Here is a 23,754-nt window from a genome sequence, read left to right as displayed (position 1 = left end):
ATTTCAAAACGCCATTTGATTTGTCATTAAATTAAAATCTAAACTTTTTTTGTATTCATTTCAAGGAACTAAAAAACTATTTTTGAAATTACCAAACTTGGAACATCTTATTCTATCTATACTTACGTCGTCCTTCAAAGTAACTAACTTAAGTAAGCTTTTCACTAGGGCTCGGCAGCCGTACGTCAGCCAAGTGTTAGCCTCCGTAAAATCGTCATATTAATCTGTTTCAAAACAGATAATTGAAATTCATCTTTTCATAATTTTTTGACTACAAGGGGGGTTTAAATTTGAGGCTTATGCTTAAGGCTGAGGCATGGCTGCCGAGTCCTACTTTTTACAATTAAATGCTTATCAGATAGATATCTAAATCAAGCCAAGGGGCTTGTTGAACAATACTATTTGCTGGAAACATGACACATGAGTCACTATATGTAGTGTTATTCCTACTGTGCTACTTATGACCAGTATTGTTCTTGTGTTATAATTAAACAATACCTGAAAAGATTTACAGTCTTTGCTTTCGGAGCTTCACAGTCTGTAGCTTCATCTATCTCAGTGAAATATTCCTAAACAAAATTTTCTAATTATTTTGAATATTAAATATTACAGTCATTCTTTCAAACTAGCCATAGACAGTTAGCAGGGATCTAAAATGATAAGACATGGCCGATTATATACAAAATTACCCCTTCTATAGATTACAATTAGTGGTTGAAACGTTTGGACACTCATCTAAATGAACCAACAAATCAAAAATCAACAAAAGTCCCAAAAGTTTTTAAGCCAATAAGAAAACGTTATCAAAAAATTTTGGGGACCAGTGCAGTAATAAACAGCCCAATGTCCCCTCCCTTCCTGCTAGTTACCGTAGATAGAATTATTGATGTCCAGAAGATACTCCCAATACCACCATTAGAATCAAAATTAAGGAGTCCTCTTTAACCCCTCTAATTCCTGTACTCAATGTTGATAATCCACTACGAAAAAAAAACCTGGGCATGCCACTGGTTAGAATTATAAATATTTAGAATCTACCATCAACCAAATAAAAATAAATTTGGAGGATTTTTTTTCTGATAGCTACAATTTTATGAAACAAACCTTAGAACAAAGACATTTTATATGTTTTTTTTTCATACTTCCCTTAATTTTCCGTTACTTAAGCATTAAACTTGTAATAAGGGGGTTCTAAAAATTTATACCTTTTTTTATACAAAATCCTTATACTAAAGTAACAGGATGTTTGTCTGTGTGTCTGTCTGTGTGTCTGTTTGTGCCGAAGGATCTCGCTAACCGCTGAACCGATCGGGTTCTCCTTAACAGGGTAGCTTCTCATAAGTCCCAGGAAGGTTTATAACTATTTTGGGGGAGGGTACCACCACCCTCCCAAGAGAAATGACAAAAAAATAAAAAAAAATTTATTTAGGGGAGACTTCAACGTCAAATAAGGTGGTATCGTACATAAAAAATTAATTTTAACAAACAACAACATTGAAAGTGCCACTAGAGGCCTCTAGGGGCGTAGCCGCTAGTACTAACATAAAGTAAAATGAATTATAGCTTTCTATGTACTAGACTAAAGCCATGAAAATTAAAAGCTATAACACTCTGCATTAATGGTTTCTGTCATAAAGTATGTAATTATGAATAACATTTTTACCAGCAAAAGTTTGAAAAACATATTTACAAAGCAGCAAGTATTATACAGTAGAATAAAATTTTAATTTTATTATTGTGCTGCTGTTCTTAATTTCTTAATACTCTTTTTATGTTGTTATTTTTGGATGTTATCATCCCTGTTCCGTCCAAATATTAGAAATCTTTCAATTTTGGAATTTTATAGATCTTATAGAGAAAGTATCAAAACTAAAATTTAAGATTTTATGTAAACACAATTGTAGTTTAAAGCTAAACTCATTATTTTAAGAATAGAATTATAGGAGTAATCTCTCTACTATTTTAAGGTTTAATCTTTTGATATTGTAGTAAATAAATCGTCACAATAATTTTGCAATTAAAACCAGTTTTTTAAAGTAGTAAGGTTTTTGTTCTACCGTAAAGATCTTGCTAACCGCTGAACCGGTTGAGTTCACCATCACATAGGTTGGATGGTTTAAGGACATTTTGATTCACTCTATATCCTAGTTGAAAGGGGCACAGCCACTAGTATTTGAAATACTATTAAACTGGAATCCTATTTAAGCATGTGAAAGGTATATTTATTCCTTATAGATGCATTCCAGGCAAATCTGTCGCAATTTCATCTATATACATATACATTTTCTGACAATATTTACGTCGATTAAATGGCTTTTAAAAGGGTGGTCACGGCTTACATAACATCGACATTGAAATGAACTATTATGGAACCTAGTAATAGTGTCTAACTTTTTATCTTTGTAACAAAAATCGAAGGATGAGAAGGGAGGTGGGAAAGGAAACCCCTAAAAAAGAGATGGATTTTGGTTACGTTAAGATAAAAAGTTAGACACTATTACTGTGTTCATGTTGACGGACATGATTTTTTTTATAGGAATACCATTCCGCAATGTCTGAAAAATCTATGAAACATAATTCTGTCTAAGAATTAAAATAATTATACCTCATAAATTTCGATGGCATTGTTTTGTTTAATACAGCTCTCCATCATCTAAAACAATTTTCTATTTAAGAGTCATTATAGGGAGTTCAGTGGGTCTATGGTTACACATCTTAGGGTAGATAGCTAGAATCTACTCATACCATTACTTGGTTCCATTCATTAGGATGGATTCAAGTATGACACCTGTCATACTACAGAAGTTGGGTTATAATAATTAAGTTTCAAATGGGTCTGCAAGTCAAAACGAGTATCTCCATAGTTTTAGACTCTTATTCTTATGTTATACATGTGTATATTTGTCTATTGAAACAACTATCTATCTATCTATCTATCAATCTATATCTATCATCAATCTCTAAGTTTGTTTAGTTTATCTATCTACTTGATTAACTTACACTGGATAGATTACAGACAGTTTTGACATAATTTTCATCCTTTTCCACTTTCTTTCTGAACCTCATAGTTTGATCTGTTTCCAACGGGTTTACATCCTAAATAGTAATTGATTTACAAATTACATAAAATAACACTAATCATATAGAAAGTAAATAAAACAATTCCAATTCCTATATTTTTTACAACATTATTTTTAAAGGTTTGAGAATAAGTACAAGTTATTCCTATTCTATTTTCAACTATTCTGTCCTAACTTTGTAAAAAAAATTGCAAAAAGAATTAGACAGACCGACAAAATCTTTTTTCTACCTTATACCTCATACTTTATTATATTACAACGGCTACGCCCCTAGAGGCCTCTAGTGGCACTTTGAATGTTTTTTTTATTTCAAATATCTAATTAGAGAAATAATTGGTTTATGTTTCGTTGAAGTCTCTTTTTTTGGGAAGGGTAATTTTTTTCTAGGGGCAATTTCTCTTGGGAGGGTGGTGGTACCCTCCACCAAATTAGTTATAAACCTTCCCGGGACCTATGAGAAGCTACCCTGTTAAGGAAAACCCGATCGGTTCAGCGGTTAGCGAGATCCTTTGGTACAAACACACGAACACCAAGACAAACAGACATCCTGTTACTTTAGTATAAGGATATTTATAGACTAAGTTGGAGAAGTGAAAAAATAACCAATAGAAAAGTTTATATTTACCTTTGGCCATCCTCCCTCGCAATGGTTCATTCCTTGTGATGTAAATTCTGCTCGGATGGTGTTGATCTTAAAAAAGATATTTCAAAAGTAGAACAATCAAAAAAATTTCCCCCCAAAATCTAAGCCCATCGAAAATAGATATTTTTGAGACATAACGAATTTCTATCAAAATTTAACACAATGCTAAAATTGTTGTTAATAAACTAAAGAAACTTTATGGTTTATAGAAGCATATGTAAACTCTATAATATTTAGCTTAAAATACTTTTTAAAAGCGAAGCTTTTCTATAATTAGGGTCGGTCCGTCCGTCTGTACGTCCGTCCGTAACGGATAGCTTTTTTCGTTAATTTAGGCATGTTAGAATTGTCCTATTGATTTCAAATTTTGCATGGTGATTTCTTTAGTAGTTAGGTACGATTTAGAAAGCGTAGCAACTCTATAAGCATTATCAAAATTTCCTTACGTCCATTTTAAACATGTTGATTTTTTTACTTTTTTTAACAACAAATTTTTATGTGATCTAATCACCCGATTGATCTGATTTTTGGTATATTGATTCCTGGGACAACAAAGTATAATGTTAAAAGCGAAGCAACTCTATAATCAAGTCCTAAATAAGTAAGTATGTCCATAAACATTATCCAGTATAAAGCAGTTTTTCAAAAAATTAACTTACAATTTTGCTTCGACTCTTATACATCTATATTCTGATTATTCAGTTCTGACACTATATAAGTGTTCATGTCCGTTTGTCCTACCTTTTCAGTGCTTCGCTTTTATGAATGTTGTCATCCTTGTTTAGAATAAGAGTATTGAAAATTTTTAAAATAAAAATCCAAGGCCAAAAAAACTGGTATTAATTTCATGATTTTTCTTTTAGTATTATTAAAAAATTGTCTGTAATACGATGTTATACATGATTCGTTTCAGTATGGATGACAACCGGTTCTAATCCAACGGATGTTTATCAGTTTCGGAGCCATACTGGAAAAGTTATACCTGACTTTCTGCATACACAGAAGAACATTGTATGACCCTTGAAATTGGAGTCTTGGCAATGTATTGAGATAGGATCTTTGTATCAGTTGGGATTTCTTCCAATATACGTCCTGAATCACAACAAATATTGTAATATAATAATTATCTATAAATTTGTCTTTATAGTATTTATTTTCCAACTAACTATCTTTCTATGTATTTAACAACTATCTATCTATCTAATATGGTTGCTCCCCAAACTGTACAGAGGTGGATTCTTATAAAACCTTTTTTTGCTCACTGGCTCACTAAAATAAGGCTTGTAGTGAGGCAAAATTATCCCCACCTAATTTTTAGCGAGCCTCACTAATTTTAGTAAGGCAGTGATCCAAAAAGTTTTTTAAGAATCCACCCCAGGTCTTTTAGTCTTTTTCCTTTTCTTGGTGATAACTAATTAGATATCCAACTTATTATCTATCTTTCTATCTATCTATCGATGTAACCTGGTAAACTATACAGGTCTGTTAATCTTTCTACGTTTCTTTAAAGTGATATCTAATTTGATATCCAACTAACTATATATCTGTCTATATTTCTATTTATCTGTCTATCTATCTAACCTGGTTGATCTCCAAACTGTACAGGCCTGTTAATCTTTCTACTTTTCTTGGTGATATCTAATTTGATATCCAACTCCTTCTCATCCAAATCATCACTAAAATCAAATCATCAAAATTTTGCATTGGCCTCTGGAGAATCTTTCCAACCATTCAATTTAAGTTCTAGTTTTAAAAATTTAAAAGGAAAATGAAGATTTTTATTTTTTTTTGGGGGGGGGGGGAAATTTATTTTGGGATACCCTCCCCTATAATAGGTCTTAACCTTCCCAGGACCTTAGAGAAGCGGTTCAGCGGTTCGCGAGATCCTTCGTTACAGCCAAAAAAGAGCTTACAACTTTATGCAATAGGATAGTCAATTAAAACTTAATGATATATTTTTTTTTCTATATTAATTCTTTTTTAAATGTAGATATTTTTTCAATAAGGCATATCATTTTTTTATTCAAAGATAAAGATAATTATATTTAGATAAAAATTTGTTTTTTTTCTTTTAACTTTTATTCAATTGTAATTTGAATTATTTTTGCCAATCAGTGCTTAGAAATTAACTTACTCGGATACTTCTTCGGAATCCATTTTGTATGTATTTTATTTATTAAAGCTGAAATTTAAAATCTTTTATTTCATTTCAATATTTAAATTTGAATTAAAATTAAATTAAATATACATCTAAATGATATAAGTTATTCCTTTATATTAAACTTTTACAAAAAAATATGATTCATCAAACTTTTAGAATTCATAAAAATTCAATTTGTTCCTATAACTTTAACATATGTACATTTTTCCTTCAAAAATATTTTAAATACTCCAAAACAATTTGAATAATTTATTTACTGCTTGAATTTAAGTTAATATGTTTTTGACGATTTCTATAACAATCAGGCTGACAGCTAATATCATACTAGTGTAATTTTGTATTCCTTTTGTCGGAATTTATATTATTTTGTTTCCCTTTTATTTTCTCTCTTTTCCTTTTCTGTTTTACAATACCTCTGGTATAGTTCCCCAACCCTCTAAATTATAATTTCCCTACTCTTTTGTTTATGTTCTTCCTTTTTCAAAGTGGTGTTTACCCCCCTCTCACTTATTATAAGTCACCACCATTTACACTTCGGAAAACTATCTAAAAGCAAGGAAAGAGGTTTTCAAAAGTATGGTAACAACTATTAAACTATTAGTTTATACATGTTCATAATTAATACTCTCCTTTATAGATTTAAAACTCGAGAATAAGTTAAATGACCCATTTAAATCTCACAAATCGCCTGACTTAAAGGCTAAAAGGATGCCCATTTTCGGTAAGACTTCGTTATAATACATTTAGGTTTTGCGGACTAAAAAACATTAAAAAAGATATGTAATCAACAATTTGAAATTTTAATAAAATATAAGTTATCTAAAACTATCATGTATACTGCAAAGCGTTTTGTCACTGTATTATTTATAATTTTCCCTGGTTTAGTCTAGAGTTTGTTTCTGAAAATCCAGACATCAAGATTAGATGCCAAAGTTATTTTTGGAAATTTTTAAATTTAGATACAAAAATACACCTTACAAAAATATCAAGTATTATTTTTAGAACATCTCTGTCTGTTGGTGTACCAAAAACAACTAATATCTACACTTAAACTATATATTTCTATCATTTCTATGCTTATTTATAAAGGTCTTTGTCTCTGTCTATCTGTAACTTCAGATTTCGCTAACCACTGGTCCGGTATGGTTATCTTTCACAGGGAATCTTCTCATAGGTCCGAGAAGAATTTATATTCCCAAAGAGAAGTAATAATACCCTCCAAAATAGGTAAAATACCCCAACCCACCTCCTTTAACTGTCCCTAATGGTCTCTGGGGTCGTAGTCGCAAATTTATTTCAATTGGATAAAAGCAATCCCTTAATTCGTGGACACTGGACACACCTGTTTTTATTTGTGAAAAGATAATCATTATTTTCCTGTTTATTTTTATATCCCTGTCCCTCCATCGTTACTTCCATGAAAATGATATTTTTGCAAACGATAATAATTTTGAAGTGCAGCTACTTTGTTCGTCCAAAAATTTTCAAAAATTCTAATATGAAAGTAACAGAATGTCTATCTGTTTGTGTGTGAAGCTAGCTGATATGACACCCCCTTCCTACAGTCACGATTCTCCTAGTTCCAGGGAAGGTTTATAACTATTTTGGGAGAGGTTATCTTGTCCCTCTAGTGACCTAAAATATATGTTTTAAAATTTTTCTTTTAATAATAAAATTTAAGTGTTGATTTAATCTCCCCCCATCCCCCAATCAACCTTCACTCTAGTGCCACTTGAGGACACAAGAGACGAAGCCGCTAGTTTACATGTGAATCATTATCTTTAATGATCTAATTAAAACAATATCCAATTAATAAATCACCGTTTCAATAATTTTTCTATTAAACTTTTTTTTGCTTGCAAAATTTTTTATACCGACTTGAATTTTTGGGGCCCCCTTAAATAAAGTTATCTTTTTTAGGGTGTACTACAAAAAGTCCACCTTTATTAAGCAGTTTTGTATGCATACTGTTTGGTTGTTGCCATATAAATATATTGATCATACAACACATAAAATTATTTCCCTGTTTAAATCAAGGATTTTTAGGGATATTATATTATCATAAACAAAGATGATTACGTTCAATTATGTCTTGAAAAAAAGTTTTTAAAAATCCTACTTCAAAAAGTATAAAGATTTTTTATATGTCCGTTAAAATCTCACTAACTACTAAATCAATTGAGTTATATATATTGAATAGATTTTAGGTTGGTTTTGGGCTATTTCATTTTTCTATCCCCCTCTCTTTTTTAAATAGCCTCAAATTGCTCGAGGTGAAACCAACAGTAAAATTATAAAATAATATAACTTGAATCCTTGAAAAGCTGAGGGTTTCCTTTAATGGCATACTATGCATTTTTAAACATTTATTGCATTTTTGCGTTCTATTTAGCTTAACATTAATTTAAAGGAATATCATGAAAAAATAACAATTTAGGTTAGTTTAAAATAAATCGTTCATAGGACCTTATTGGACCTAGGGATAATGTTTTAAAATCTGCTATTTAAACTAAACTTTGGAGTAAATACCAGAAAGAGAGGGGACAATGGGCTGTTTATTACACTGGTCCCCAAAGTTTTATAATAACGTTTTCTTATTCGTTGTTTAACAACTTTGGGGACTTTAGAGAATTATGATTTGTTGGTTACCTAAGTTGAGTGTTCAAACGTTTCAACCACTAATTTTAAAGTTTTAAAATCTGCTTTTGAACTTCACCTAACGTTTTTTTAAACGAGACAACAAATTTTATAAATTATAAAATTGCTGCGCTTCTAGTAATAATCTTTTACCTGTCCTCCCGTTCTCTTTCTCTCATCTTCCTCGCTTTGGTTGAACAAATGTTATTCTTGTTTTATTTAGAATTGGCAGATTTTTAATTTCTTTTTGGGCGATTATTTACTTAAATCAAATCATTATATTAAAATCAAGTAAACCAATCCAGGGAGGGGAGAAGCGACATCAGACTTGAACTGGTTACCAACGTTTTAAAATTACGTCCTCATTCTTTTAGCGTAAGTGGGGATGTGCAAAAGTTTTGTCCGATTTTTTTCTTGCGCTCTAAAGAACAATAATATAAAGTAGACAGTAGTACTCAAAAGTACCCATACTTTTAAAGTTTAGAGTAGCTTCGCTTCTTGAAACTTACGGAAATGCTGCAAAACTTTTGAAATAAAAATCCATTTACAATATTCTATTTACTTTGAGTAAAGAAAATCAATATAATCTTCTAAATATGCAAACCTATCAAACAAGAATGAAAACAACCATACAAGAATAATTAGTAAAACAGGATATAAAAATATAAGAGACCGGTATAAATCTATACTTAAGTTAATGAACAATTTCAAGTGTCCTCAATCTGTCAAAAATGATATATGCTTTTTAGAACAAATTCAATTTATAAAAGAAACAGGGGCGTCCAAGCTTTTATTTTTTTTGGGGGGGGGTAAAATTTTGTTAAGGGGGGGTAATTTGTTCTCTTTTTTTGGGGGGGGAGGGTAATTCCCCCCCAAAAAAACTGTTTGGAGGGGGGGGGGGGGTAAATACCCTAAATGGTTGGGAATGCCTACGGCACCCCCAAAGTAGGGGTAAATTTTAAATAAGGGGGGGGGGTGTAAATTAAAAAAATATTTTAGGGGTGGTTAATAACCCCTTTACCCCCCCCCCCTTGAACGTCCTTGGAAAGAAAGATCGTGTTTTTATATAAAAACTTTGGGTACAAGTGTAATTAACAGTCGAATTTCACCTCCTTTCCTAGTTAATATTTTTTATATAGAATTTAACTTATACGGAAAATGAACATAAATTATTGATAGAGTAGCTTCAATTTGTAACACAATGCATTCAAATGATTTTGTGCAAAAGTACATTTTAAGTTTTTCATTTTGACAGTAGGAATATTATTTCCTTCTTGTCACTGAGCTTAAATTTGCGTTTTATTTGGAGCAAAGCAACTCTGAAATGGAACTTTACTTTTGTTGTCCATGACCTTTTAACGCTAAGAATTTTAATGTCAATTATACCGTGTACGTTTTAAGGCTGCTGTTCATGACACTGTAATGTCAGGTCCATTAATCAAGGATACCAAATTGGCAAATAAGAGCCAATTCTTACTGTCCAAACACCCCGGAAATTAAGTTAAGTATAACTTAACATAAAACCAACTCTTTGTTTACACGACCTTTGTCAGGACGTCCTAACTATGCATAATAATAAGTTTGTTTTGGGCTTAGGCATTCCAAGAACTCGAACAGTTTATAAAGCGCATTTGGCATAGCAACAGAATGAACCATTTTTAAAGTCTTTAGATATGACGTGGTGTTGAGCTGGAATTTGAACCGATCACCTCCCCGACGATGCTAAGCTACAGCTACAATTTTAGTTAGGATACAGGGAGACGGCAATAGATGATAAATCAATATCTTCCATCTTATCCCACCCCCCCCAAAAAACTATCTTATTTTCCTAGATAATCTGATATTTTTCAAAATTTATTTTTTGTTAGTTCTTTATTTGCGCAATTTATACATTTTGAAAAATAAAAAAAAGGTTTTGAAGTGTACTGTAATTTTACCAATATCTAAATGATTATTGGAATTGTTTTGATTAGATTAATGCAGCCGTTATAAACAATTCAAATGGTAAAATACCTTATTTTAAAAGCTAAACACCATTCACCAATATCCAAACAATTGAAATATTTAAGCTTGTTATTTTTGGGTAAAATTAGACTCTTTTACGTTGTAAAATAACATTAGTTTAATTTTGTTTTATAAATATAACAGGATGTCTGTCTGTCTGTCTCTGGCTTGAAAACTACAGGAAGGACCCTTATGGTTCTCCTTTGCAGTGAAGCTTTTTATACATCCATGGATGGATTATAACTATTTACCATAAGAAGAGGGTTCTACTTTAGTTTTTAAAACCTGATTTGGAAGGGGAGGATCGACTAACCTTTAACCCTTTCCCTTAAGAGGCTCTAAAATATATTTTTTTTCTGAGGTTTTTATTTCGGAGTTAAGAATAAGGTTGTCACAATGTAAAAATGAGAGGTTCTACCTTCCAATCTTTCAAGGGTGCGTACTTACTTTCTTGGAAGATATAAAAAAAAGATTGATTGGAAAATAGAAACCAAGAGCGATTACGTCCATACCATAGTTATATTGTCAATAAATCACTGGATATGACACTCTTTACGCTTAGCTAATCTCAATTACAGCAAATAATTTTAAATCCACCAATGAACAAAATTTCTTTAAGTGAGGATCTCTCTTGGACGGGCGAAACCCTCCAAAAAATAAACATAAGAATCTTCAAAGAAAAAAGGATTTTATTTTGTTTTAGTAAGATCCTTCGCTACAAACAGACTTCCATGTTACTTTTATATAATGAATGAGTTTCTGGAAGTAACTTTTTAGAGTAAAACACGCAAAAGACACTTTCTTTCTGCTGATTAAATATCAATTTATATTTTTCATTGTCTATCATTATTGATAAACTATAGTGCCGTACTTTCAACTAATCATGTTTAATGTTTTGAGATTCTGTACTTCAAGGACTACCAATAGACGGGTCTTTATCCAATTCCCCCCTCCCTAAAAAAAATACAGAAACACCCAAGAAAAACACTTCAACATTCTAATGTATTTTATAATTTTCAGGAAAGCTATATATTTGACAGGGAAGGTTTAGAATATGTCCTAAAAAATGCATTTGTGTGTATAAAAAGTTACTGAATCGATTTTCTTCTGAATTGTTTTGATCTTAGTTTATTTGTTTTAAGAATTGATTGGTAAGTGGTAATTTTTTTTTATTAAACATGGGCCACTAAAAACTATGGGCAAGGCCATTTTTATTATGAAAAGGAAAAATGTACAGCATCCTGATAATAAGCATTTTACTTTTAGATAAATATATCTTATTTTCAACAGCTTGACTTTAGAATAGCATTTAATAAAAAGAATATATCTAATTATGCGGTTAGCGATATCCTCTGGTACAAACAGACAAACATCCTTCTACTTTATTATAAGGATTTCATATGTATGTATGTTAGAATATGTAAATAGGTGATAGATGCCTTCTTTTAAAGGAAGTTTATAGTTCTGAGGAAAGTTTAACTTTATATTTGTTAGAAATGCTTCTTGTACCAGATTTCTTTTTAAAGATGTTAATACAAAGCTAAAAAGCTTATAATAAAAGAATTCAGTCAAAGTTGTGTTTTTTTTTTGTTGCAAAAAAGTAAATAGGAACAAACCTATTAAGTTCAATGCCAAACCTCTTTATTTGCAATTAATGCACTTGTATAATTTATGCAAAAAATATAAATGTTCTTATTCTAAATTTAGTTTAAACATTTTTCTGAATAAGACGACTTTTAAAATTTATTCATTAAGAAAAAATAATAGTTCCTTTTATATCTTCATAACTTCATAACTTCATAACTTCCTCCCCATTATATAAGCGTAATTTTAGCATTTTTAAGATATAAGATATATATTCCTAGTTACTGTGTATTAGGATATCTCCTAGCTGTGCTTAAACTAACCTAGTTTTTTTTTTATAACCATGATATAAATATTTTTTTGAAATTAAAAATAAAATACACAGTTGAAGTAATATACAATTGAACAAAGATATTAAATACCTCACAAGAATTATGACAATAATCAACATATGATTTTGAAATACTTTAGAATTTATCTTTATTTTAGATTAGTTTTGAAATAAAGATTTTTTCATTAAAAAACGACATTTTACAGTTTCTTCTTCTAGACGAAAAACAATAGAATTGACCATTAAAACTATTTAGAATGTCGTCGTATCAAAGAATGTTTTTTAAATGCCTTACTAAAAACTTTTTTCTTTGTTAAATTCATAATATCATAAAATCATAAATTAATAAATAATATCTGTTATTAATCACTAAAAAACAACTAAAAGAAAATAATCTATAATACATGCTAGACACTCGGTAACAGTTTTTTTTATTCTTATTTTCAGGTATGCCTTGCATTGTGGTGTTATGAGGTTACTTTCCAAGGGGAGGAGTACTTCTTTCCCCCAAAAATTACACCAAATCCCTATACGGAATCTTCATTAAAAAATTAATTTATTAAAACTCAGGAATAAGGTATAACCAACATGTGAAATAATATTTGGGGGGCAAATGGAAAGGTCTTCAATTTTACGATTTTTTCCCCAAATTTGATTCGTTATTGGTATAAGCTGAATAATGATACCTGTTAGATCTGGGATAAAGATAAGAAATAAAAAATCTTTAATTGGAACTATACAACTAGATTAATCCGAACAAGAATAACATCTTACACTTGAATTTTGACTTGGGCTCTGACATTTTATCTGTATTTAAATCTGAAAATAAGATTACCTATTGAAAAAAAGAGAAAAAGTAATTTCAGTGAACTATTGGTTATTCTAAATCCAATTATATAATACTAGCGGCTACGCCCCTAGAGGCCTCTAGTGGCACTTTAAATGCTTTTTTATACCTATATATGTTGCTTACAAGTCTCTACGAAACCTTGCAATGTTGCGTTGAAGTCTTTATAGGTAATTTTTTTTTTGATTTTTTGTGAATTTTCTTATGAGGGTGGTGGTACACTCCCCCAAAATAGTTATAAACCCTCCCGGGACCTATGAGAAGCTACCCTGCAAAGGAGAATCATATCGGTTCAGCGGTTAGCGAGATCCTTCGGTACAAACACACAGACAAACAGACATTCTGTTACTTTAGTATAAGGATTTTGAATTTTTTATCTATTTTTCCTGATATAAATTTAAAAGGGATGTTTACAACCTCGTTATAAACGATATCAAATGCATATACACAACTATAAGTCAGTGAGTCAGTAAGGAAAGAGGTCTTTTATAGACTCTATGCACCGGAAAGAAATGCATTTTCGAATGAAGAATTGTCAAAATTATTACAGAGGACTCTGTAAAGATAGAGCAAAGCTCAAAGGGTATTGGCAAGAGTTGTCACAAGCTCTTGTTGAGTCTTAATTCTTTTATTACTTATTACATACGAGTATCTAGGTGGAATATAATCATAGAGTAGGTGCATTTATTGACATTGCAAAGTTTCACAATGATAGATAATTCTTTGATGTTTATGAAGGGAAAAATTTTAACTGTACATAAAGTGCTAAAGATACAATATTTACAATGCTGACTAAGATTAGATTATATGGGTATATTACCTTTGACAACGCCTTTTAAGGGGCTGTTCGACGTATTTTAATAATAGCTTTTCTCCTATTTCTAACCCCTACGGGGCAATCACCTAACCTAACCTAAAATAACCTCTCAAAAGCTACTACGCAAATACGACAAATCTCCCCTTAAGAGGCATTGCCACAAAAGGGACTATACCGAATTATATTAAGGTAAGCTATAATTTCAATAACAAAAAGCTGAATATTATAGAATAATTATATTATATATTATCGACCCACCAACAGTTTGTAATATTTGTAAGTATTTTTGCAAATAGATAGTTGTTGTCTTGTGCCCCAACTAACACCCATTATTTTAATTACTATAGATTGAAACAAGCGGTTGCGCCCCAAGCCTATAGGGGCTCTACATTTGAAGGGTAGCTAAGGGCAGAAAATAGCCAAAAACCAATTCTATAGATAAAATATTGTAAATGAAAAAAAATATGTTAATGTAGTTCTTTAAAAAAAAACTGTTTTATAGTACTCAACAAATTAATTGTATTTACATTAAGAACATAAAATGCATATAAATGTATGCAGTAAGTTTTATTATCCCATTAAAACAACAAGGAAAATAATTTCCTTAAAAAGTGAACTGTAACAAAATTTCACAATCCTAATATAAAATTAACAGGATCTGTGTCTGTTTGTCTGTCCCAAAGGATCTCTGTAACCGCTGATTCGTTATGATATTCCTTTACTAGCTTCTTTTATGTCCAGGGAAGGTTTGGGGACGGGTTCCACAATTCTCCAAAGAAAAATTGTCTCTAAAAAAATCGCCACCAGGGGCGTATCTGCTAGTTCTTAATAAATTTGAAAGACAGTTTACTTAAAGAACTTAAAAATCCCTTTTAGTTTAAATATCACTAGGGGCACTTAAAGGAAGGGTAGGGAGAGGTGCTCCCCATAACTTGTATTTTTAAGTAAAAATTATCCAGAAAACTATTTTGGGTGGTTAACCTCCCCCAAAATAGTTTTCTGGAGCTATGAAAATCTTTACTGTAAAGAAGAATCATATCGGTTTAGTGGTTAGCGAGAAAGAAAAATATCCTGTTTTTTTTTTATATGGATTGTGATATTTGTTGTAGCTGCTCTCTTTAAGGACAAAACCTGTATCTTTTATATAAGGATTATCACCATAACAAGGATGACAACATCCATAAGTAGCGAAGCACAAAAAATCGTAGATGGGAAAAGAGTATTTATTAAAATCAAGAATAGATTTATTGGATAAAATAAACACGAAACCTTGTTTCATTTTGTATGATGACGATGGTCAAAGTAAATTACATAAAAGATGCTCATAACAATGAGAAAAATTATTTTGATACTGATATCCCAAAAAAATAGCCAAAAACCTGGCCGCCATGGTTGTTTTCTTAAAACGACAGAAAATTTAATTTTTATATCCTTAACTTAAAAAATTAGGAAAATCGGACCATATACACTAAAGATATGGAGAAAAATATGAAAGATATAAAAATAGCCTAAAACCTGCTAAAAGGCAGTCTGGTCGTCATGGTTATTTTCTTTAAAAGACGGGAAATTTAATTTTGATACCAAAAATTGAAAACATTTTGAAAATCGGACTATAAACACTGAATACATGAAGAAAAATGTGAAAAATATAAAAATAGCCTAAAACCTGCTAAAAAGGCAGTCTGGCCGTTATGGTTGGTTTCTTTAAAAGACGGGAAATTCAATTTTGATATGTATAATTGAAAAAAATTTGAAAATCGGACCATAAACACTGAAGATATGGAGAAAAATGTGAAAAATATAAAAATAGCTTAAAACCTGCTAAAAGGCAGTTAGGCCTTCATGGCTGTTTTCTTTAAACGACGGGAAACTTAATTTTGATATATATAGCTGAAAAAATTTTGAAATTCGGACCATAAATACTGAAGATATGGAGGAAAATGTGAAAAATATAAAAATAGCCTAAAACCTGCTAAAAAGCGGTCCGACCGCCAATGACGTTTTATATTCAATTGTGCTCCTTAATGATAGGAATGTTGTCAAAAAATTTCAGCATTCTATCTTTTATAGGAGCTGAGTAAATCCCTTTTCCCTCATAGCGTTACGGACGGACTGACGGACGGACGGACAAAGTGAATTATAGAGTAGCTTCGATACTAAAAAGTAGTCTAGCTGACATTGTTCAGTGCTCAAAATATTCCCCTGCGTTAATAAGAAGAATCCATCTACGCAAACATTTTTATACTAGCGGCTTCGCTCCTAGCATCTAGGGACTCTGTATTCGAAAAATAAAATAGCCTAAAACCATCCCGGGACTTAGCTTCCTTAGAATAGAGTACTCAATTGGTACAGTTTTTAGCGAGATTTTTGTTATAGACGAAAAAACTTACAACTTTATATGATACATAATGTGCGCATTGACCAAACTTGATAAAACGGTCATATAGACATACACTAGTATTTAAATAGCTCTTTTGAAAACAGGATTTATTTGACTTGGGTTTCATTGCTATTCACGCTTTCAAATAATTTTAAGATCTAAATGACACTACATTTCTATAAAGCTTATGATTAGATGTTTTGTTGGGGATCCAATTATTTGTCTATGATGTCAGTTGCTCGGATCTGTTTGATGACCCAGTGTCAATATAAAACAACTGCAACAAAATTTATTTCACAGTACACATAGTTTTTTTTAAGCAAATCTTTTCAAAATTAGGGTCGGTACGACCGTACTCTCCGAAATGGTTAAATCTTTTAGTTAATTAAAACATAGTAGAATTTTACTATCGATTTTAAACTTTGCAAGATGATTCCTATAACAATTAGGTACGATTAAAGAAGCGTAACAACTCTATTATTACAACCAGAAAGTCCGTACGTCTATTTAAAACATTTTTGCATTAAATAATAATCCTATTTCTCTGATAAAGATTCCTACTACAACAAGGTACATTGTTATTAACGAAGCATTTCTTTTATCAATCCGTAAAAATGTAATTATGGCCTAAAACAGTATCCTGTATTTACGCAGTTTTGCGAGAAATTTACTTAAAGTTTCGTATACACTTATCTATTTTCTGCGTATTTAGTTCTGAAACTATACAAGTGTCAATGTTCGTTTGTTCTACCGTTTCAGAGCTCGAAAACTTTCATTAATTTGTCAAATATAAAATCAACTAAAGTTAGGAAGTAGCAGCGACGCCCCAAGCACCCTGATTTTTAGTTCAAACGATTTAGCTATTTCTAAAATAATCCTTTGTTGTATTGTAAATTATCCGATGACCAAATAATACCGAAAATCGGACAGTAAAAAGTCAGTTGAATTTGAGTTGCCAATTGTGTACAAAGTTTCCTTATCCTATCTCAATATTTACTACTAGCTAAAAAAGCTTCAAAGTTCAAAAAAAAAAAAATTTTCTTTTCCCTTTGACCTGAAAATAGGTTTTGCAATATTTGGGTTATCTTCTGTACAACTTCGGAAATTAGGGAAGAAATACGCAATCAATTTTCAGTTGCTCCACTATAAAGATTGAAGTAGGAAAATGTAATTTCATACTTTAAACTAGATTTCTTAATCATAACTTTCCTAGCTTAATAATGGGAGGATACTCGTTTATTTATATATTTAGTATAACAACAATTAACAAAAGTATCTTTTTACAAAAAAAATCAATATTGGTGTAAGTTTTCATTTTTGATACAATTTAATCAAAGTTTTTTTCCTATCAGGTAATGATTCCTAGAACAACAAGGTACGATATTTTTAGCGAAACATCTATTTAAGTCCTGAAAATGTACTTAGTCCTTAAATAGAACTCTGTTTTTACACAGTTCAAATAAATTTGTATAGATTTTTTGTTTAGGCTTATAAATAAATATGCTGCTTATTAATTTCTGAAACTTTACAAGTGGTAACGTTCGTTTGTCCTACCGTCTGATATTAGAGCTTTCCTTTTATGCACGTTGTAATCCTTATTTTTATTAAAATAAGATTCAATTTATAACAGTTTGACTTTTGTAAGGTGTTTGATTTTTAAAAATTTTTATTTCTTCGAAATAATCTCAGGAAGGGAGAAGTAAATGGAATACAAAAATATTTCCTGATATTTATCTAAATAAGTGTACTAGCTTTTAAAAAAATTATATTTTCTTCGTGGGATGGATTGTAATTATTTTGTCCTTGCCAATTCTATCAGTCCAAAAATAAACCCAAATTTGTTACCTAACACTTAAACCCTGGTTAAACCAGCTGATTAGTAATTCCTATGAAACTTTTTAGCATTTAATTATAAAATGCATGACAATGACATCCAATCACGCGTAGGGATAAGCGTTCTTACAATTCAAATATTATTAGTAGTTACCCAACCAACTTATTTTTAAAATAAATTTAAAATATATGCATAGTAACATTTTTTCCTGTGTGTAGGGGTTCCTAACACGGCGGGACATATACCTGCGCTGCCTTAACCCTGCGGGGCTACCCAGCAACTCATAACTTGATACGTATATCCTAACCTAACCTGACCTAAAGTAATAAAAAACATAACCCCCTCCTGCACTTATTTTTAATTTATTTTAAAATAAGAGTCAGTTTTAATTAGATAGTTTTTTTATTTGGTAAAATATTAATCAGCTCAAATTTTTTTTTGGAAAAATTGTCTCTCTTTTTGGCGACATTAAACATTGTCTGATGTAAAAATAGGTTTCCACGGAGCTAAAGAAAAGCAAAGAAGGTTAAAATAAAAAAAATAAAAGTTTAAAACAAGTTTTGTTAGTCCAAAGGGGCCGAAGGCAAACACGACTAGAACTGTTTTCGTGATTTTAAATTTAACATTTGTGGAAAATTGTCTATAATACGATGCTATACATGATTTTTAAGAGATACGTTCTAATTCAATTGATATTAATCAGTTTGGAAACCATACTGGAATAGATAAGATAAAAAGAAAAAAATATGAATAAAAATTCAAATAATCAGAATTACAAAACTTCAAAATTACTTTCAAAGAGCTAGAACATCTTCATGTTATAAATGAACCTACTAACTTTCTTGTAATAATCAATGAATTGCTACGCTTTCTAAATTGTACCTAACTTTTACAGAAATCATCATGCCAAGTAAAGGACAATTTCGTCATGCGAAGATTATAGATAAGTTCTTTCCGTTACAGACGGACGGCTAGACCGACCCAAAAGTGTAAAACAAATCTGTACTATTGAAATTTGAGGATTATATTTAACTTTTATAAAATCACAACCACAAAACTTTGAAACAGAGTAGAAATCAAAAATAGTTTAAGATTTGAAAAATGCAATGTTTTTCAACAATTTCTAGTTGATGAAATCGGTGCGAAAACATTTTAGCAACAAAATTATTTTAGCAAAATTATATTTATTCAACAGAAGTCGTTACTTTCCTTTTAATTTAGTTATAAAAAGAAAAAAGAAAAATTGGGAACGATCATTTTTTAGGGGCGATTTCTCTTGAATTGGTTGTGGTATTCTCCCCCAAAATAGCATATAAACATTCACTGGACCTATGAGAAGCTGCATCGTAAAGGAGAACCATGTCGGTTCAGAAATTAGTGAGATCCTTTGGTACAGACAGACAGACACACATTAACAACCTGTTAATTCTACATAAAGATTAACATTCATTAGGACATAACTTGCTAAATTACTATTATCAACTTTAATGTATGCATAGTTATGAAATCACGTAATTTTATTTTTCACAGTTGTGCTGTCGGACCAACCATTCAAACCAAAGTTTGATTCACAACTACTTGTGAATTTAGAGAGAAAGAGGGAGAGAGAAGGAGAGAGAGAGAGAGAGAGAGAGAGAGAGAGAGAGAGAGAGAGAGAGAGAGAGAGAGAGAGAGTGAATAAGAAAATGAAATTGGTAAATACAGGGATGAAGAATGTTTCTAGCAAAATCTAAATTCAAATCAACGTGTTTTTTTGTTGTTTTACATGTTTTGCTTATAGTCTATAACATGAATCTTATATTAAAGTCTAAATCCTAAATGCCTTAATTGGACCAACAGGAACACAGTGTGGGACACATTATTGGTAAGAATGTGTACACATTTTATTAAGAAAGTGGATTAATTTTTTATTGCATTCATAATAAACTCAGCTTTTATAGAATAAAGATTTGCTTGTGGAAATTATATCGTCCAAAAATTCCGTCGCTAGTTATGCGATTAGAACTTACCATATTGAAATAAACATAAATTAATAAACTCCGTTCTGAGTACTAACAATCTTGGGTAATAAATCTATTGTATATACACTGATTGATTTTTAAAATTCATTTTAAGAACCTTTTATCCCTCATTCATGAAGAGAGAATACTAAAATTGGTAAATGGAACTCTTTACTCTATATATTTAAAAGTGTGAGTGTTTGTGTTAAAAAGTGTGTGTATTTCTGTGTGTAAAAGTGTGTGTATTTCTGTATGTAAAAGTGTGTGTATTTCTGTGTGTATTAGTGTTATAAGTTTAAGTGTGTCTTGAAAGGACAATGTTTATGGATAAATCTTTTTTAGAGATCGACCCTACATTTCCAATTTTAGTTTTACAAGAAAAGAATCCTTAAGGGTCGTCTTTTTTCTAGGGGCGTTATTTCTTGGTATTCCTTTCCAAAATATAGTTATAAACCTTCCCTGGATCAGAAAGACTTTACTGTAATGAAGAACAATATCAATCAGCAGTTAGCGAGATCCTTCGCTACAAGCAGACAGATAGACATCATGTTACTCTCATATAAATATTATACTAATAGCCTCTAGATTCTAATTTCATTATAATTTTCCTAATTTTTGAGTGTTTTCCTGAAACTTTCAGGGTAAACTCGTTTAAGAGATCTTATTTTTAATGCAGAATTAATAACAACTTTTAGTAATTTTTTTCACCTTTTTGTATTTAGATCATATTAAACTTTTTTACTTTCTCCCTTTTTTCTACATCCATTTTGTGTATTTCCCGGGAGGAAGGAGACATTAGAATGTAGTTTATCATGGCCCCCAAAGTTTTAAAACGCACTCTCTCTATTTTTTTGGCTTAAAACTTTGAATACTTCTATTTAATCTTGCAGTATCCTAATTTTTCAACCAATAATTCTTAATTCTATTTTACAAAAGAAGTAATTACAAATTTGTCGATTATCATTTTAACCATTAATTTATCGTCCATTATCTTATCCCTTGCGATCCCTGTGCATTATAGAGTTAAAGAAGTGTTTCTTTCTTTTCTTTTCTTGTGTACATAGGAGGGAATATAAATTTCAGTTTGCTAGCTCTTTAACTTTGGTTTTAATCAGGCCTAAACATACCAGCAATAAAATTAGAAAACTTAAAGATATAAATAAATTGATTTCAATGAGTACGACAACGAATGACAAAAAATATACATCCCTAACAATGCTGAACAAAGTTACCTATTCTGCAGAATACAATTATTGGTTGAAAAGTTTAGATAAGTTTGTAATCAACTAAGTAAACTTTAAACAAATTTAGTAGTACCCAATGTTTTAACGCCAATAAATAGATAAGGTGGTTATCAGTGTAATTTAACCAGTCCAATGTCTCCTCCCTCCCTGTAGTTTTGACAAAAAAGAAACATAATACCTTTTTAGCTTTTCCTATAATACAAATTTTATCAAAAAACATGTTCATTTCTCAATCAAACCTCGGTCAATGTAATAACTTTTTTAACTTTTTACACTAGTTTGCCTAACAACTTTGGGGACTCTTAATGGATTTTTGATCAGTTAGTTTTTTTTGTGCTGAGTGTTCAAAGTTTCAACCACTGATTGTAATTTACAAAAGCGGTAATTTTGTGTATTATCATTAGGGATGTACAACAATTTATTGGCCATTCTCTTTAGATTCCTGGTTATGTATTTTTTTATATTCTACAGAAATATATACCTTTGCTAATAAATATCTCAGAAACAGTTTGCAAAGGAAAAATAATGTATTTACTTGATTGCATAATATATTGACATTTGTTATATGAAAAAGGGAAATTTTTTTTCGAAGGGATAATTCATTGGAGGAAAAAATATTTATTTTTTTTCAATTAAACTATAACATTATTTATTCTAAACTAGAGGCCACGCCTTTAGAGGCCTCTAGGGGAACTTTATTTCTTAAAGTGTTGGGGGTTTAATACGAAACCCTAATTTTTTATTTCAGTTTTAAAAACAAAAGGTAAAAATTCCTCGCTCCCAAAAAATAAATCTTTTTTCGTTTGGGGGAGTACTCTTCTCCAAAATAATTATAAACCTTCTAGAACCTATGAGAGCGCTACATTGTAAAAGAAGAACCATATCTTATAGTTATAGTACACCCATTGAGGAAGGGGACATTAGACTCAAATTTCACTGGTACCCAAAGTTTTTTTTTGCAAAAAAAATTTTGGTTTTCAACCAGTATTACCAAAAATTTAAAACCGATAATATTATCTACACAGGGGGTAGTTTTATTTATCATTATTGAAGTTGTAAGTCAATTTATCGTTTATTGTCTTATCCCTTGAGATCCCTGAGTGCTACCCAATGGTAAGGTGGGAACCTTATTAGGAAATTAGTTTTCATATATGACATGTAAAAGTACACTAAACTCTAAAACTTTAATTGTAAAGCAACTCTATAATTTGATTTACACTAAATTCCTAGTCGACTTTAAGAATATTATAAAAAGCTAGAAGGCCATAAAATATTGTTTTTAAAATATAGCAATTAGACAATATTTTGAATATATACCTGCAGGACGCCAGCAAAAAAAAACCTTAAAACTACCCTAAGCAATTTATAAAACTTGCTTGAAAAGGTCAACCCAGATAGACTAGCAACTTCCGAGATTTTCAGCTTCAGACAAAAAAATTCTTACTGCTTTATGGAATACTAGCGGCTTCGCCCCTACTCTCTAGGGGCTTTTTTTCCTAAAGGTTCAGGGGAGAATTTTAATAAATTTGTTAACATTTTTTTTAGATGTTTTCTGTATTTTATAATATTTTATAACTTTTTATAACTCTTTCTAACTCTTTCTAACTTTTATAACTTTTTATATTGATTTATATTTTTTAAAACCTTCGAATTTTTTCTCTTTTTTAATGTTTTTAAAAATTTCTTTGCCATTAGCCTTTTTGGGGCTTCAGCCCCTAAATGAGAAGGAAGGTTTCACAATCTTTTTAATTTGATAAAACAAAGTTTAAAAGCAGAAAACAAACTTAAAAAGAAAAAAAATTAAAATATAAAAATATATAAAAAATTATAAAAAATATAAAAAAATGTAAAAATGTATAGAAATATATAAAAACATAAAAAAATTAAAAATTAGAAAAAAATTTGGGGGGGGACTTTAATTTTTGGGGCGGTTAGGGTTGTCCCACTCCCCAAGAAAATAGCTTAAATCCATCACAGGACCAATAGGTATATACCCTGAAGAGTAGAATCCAATCGGTTCAGTGGTTACCAAGATCTTAAGCTTCAGACGGACAGACAGCATATATAATCAAACAAAAGGATGTAAAATATATTTTGGCCGATTCCAGGTTTCAGGTATGATTCACCAGGACCTGCTCCTCCAGGTTTTCAGCAAACTTTGAATAGCTCCTCTGACCCTTATCTGTAACGGA

General features: G+C 30.6%; 1 protein-coding gene across 8 annotated transcripts in view; it reads right to left on the bottom strand.

Moving 5' to 3' along the window:
• Dnai2 (dynein, axonemal, intermediate chain 2) overlaps positions 1–13,255 on the bottom strand; it is a 39,233-nt gene extending 25,978 nt beyond the window's left edge. For 6 of the 8 annotated variants that reach the window (XM_080169345.1, XM_080169346.1, XM_080169352.1 and 3 more), the window contains exons 1-8: positions 13,215–13,255; positions 8,675–8,708; positions 5,305–5,399; positions 4,706–4,815; positions 3,706–3,771; positions 3,001–3,096; positions 2,606–2,653; positions 499–569 (exon numbers count right to left, since the gene is read on the bottom strand). In XM_080169345.1, the coding sequence (XP_080025471.1) occupies positions 499–569; positions 2,606–2,653; positions 3,001–3,096; positions 3,706–3,771; positions 4,706–4,815; positions 5,305–5,399; positions 8,675–8,708; positions 13,215–13,242 (548 nt within the window). In that variant the 5' untranslated portion in view covers positions 13,243–13,255. Of the gene's footprint in view, positions 1–498; positions 570–2,605; positions 2,654–3,000; positions 3,097–3,705; positions 3,772–4,705; positions 4,816–5,304; positions 5,400–5,857; positions 5,908–8,674; positions 8,709–13,214 lie in introns of those variants that run through there. The other 2 variants (XM_080169349.1, XM_080169351.1) reach the window with 1 other exon arrangement.
• Between the last annotated feature and the right edge of the window lie 10,499 nt (positions 13,256–23,754).

The sequence above is a fragment of the Acartia tonsa genome, chromosome 8 (assembly GCF_053477335.1).
Source record: "Acartia tonsa isolate MP-2025a chromosome 8, ASM5347733v1, whole genome shotgun sequence".
Classification (NCBI taxonomy): domain Eukaryota; kingdom Metazoa; phylum Arthropoda; class Copepoda; order Calanoida; family Acartiidae; genus Acartia; species Acartia tonsa.
Note: the sequence above shows the minus strand (reverse complement) of the source record. Positions and strands in the feature narration are given on the sequence as shown.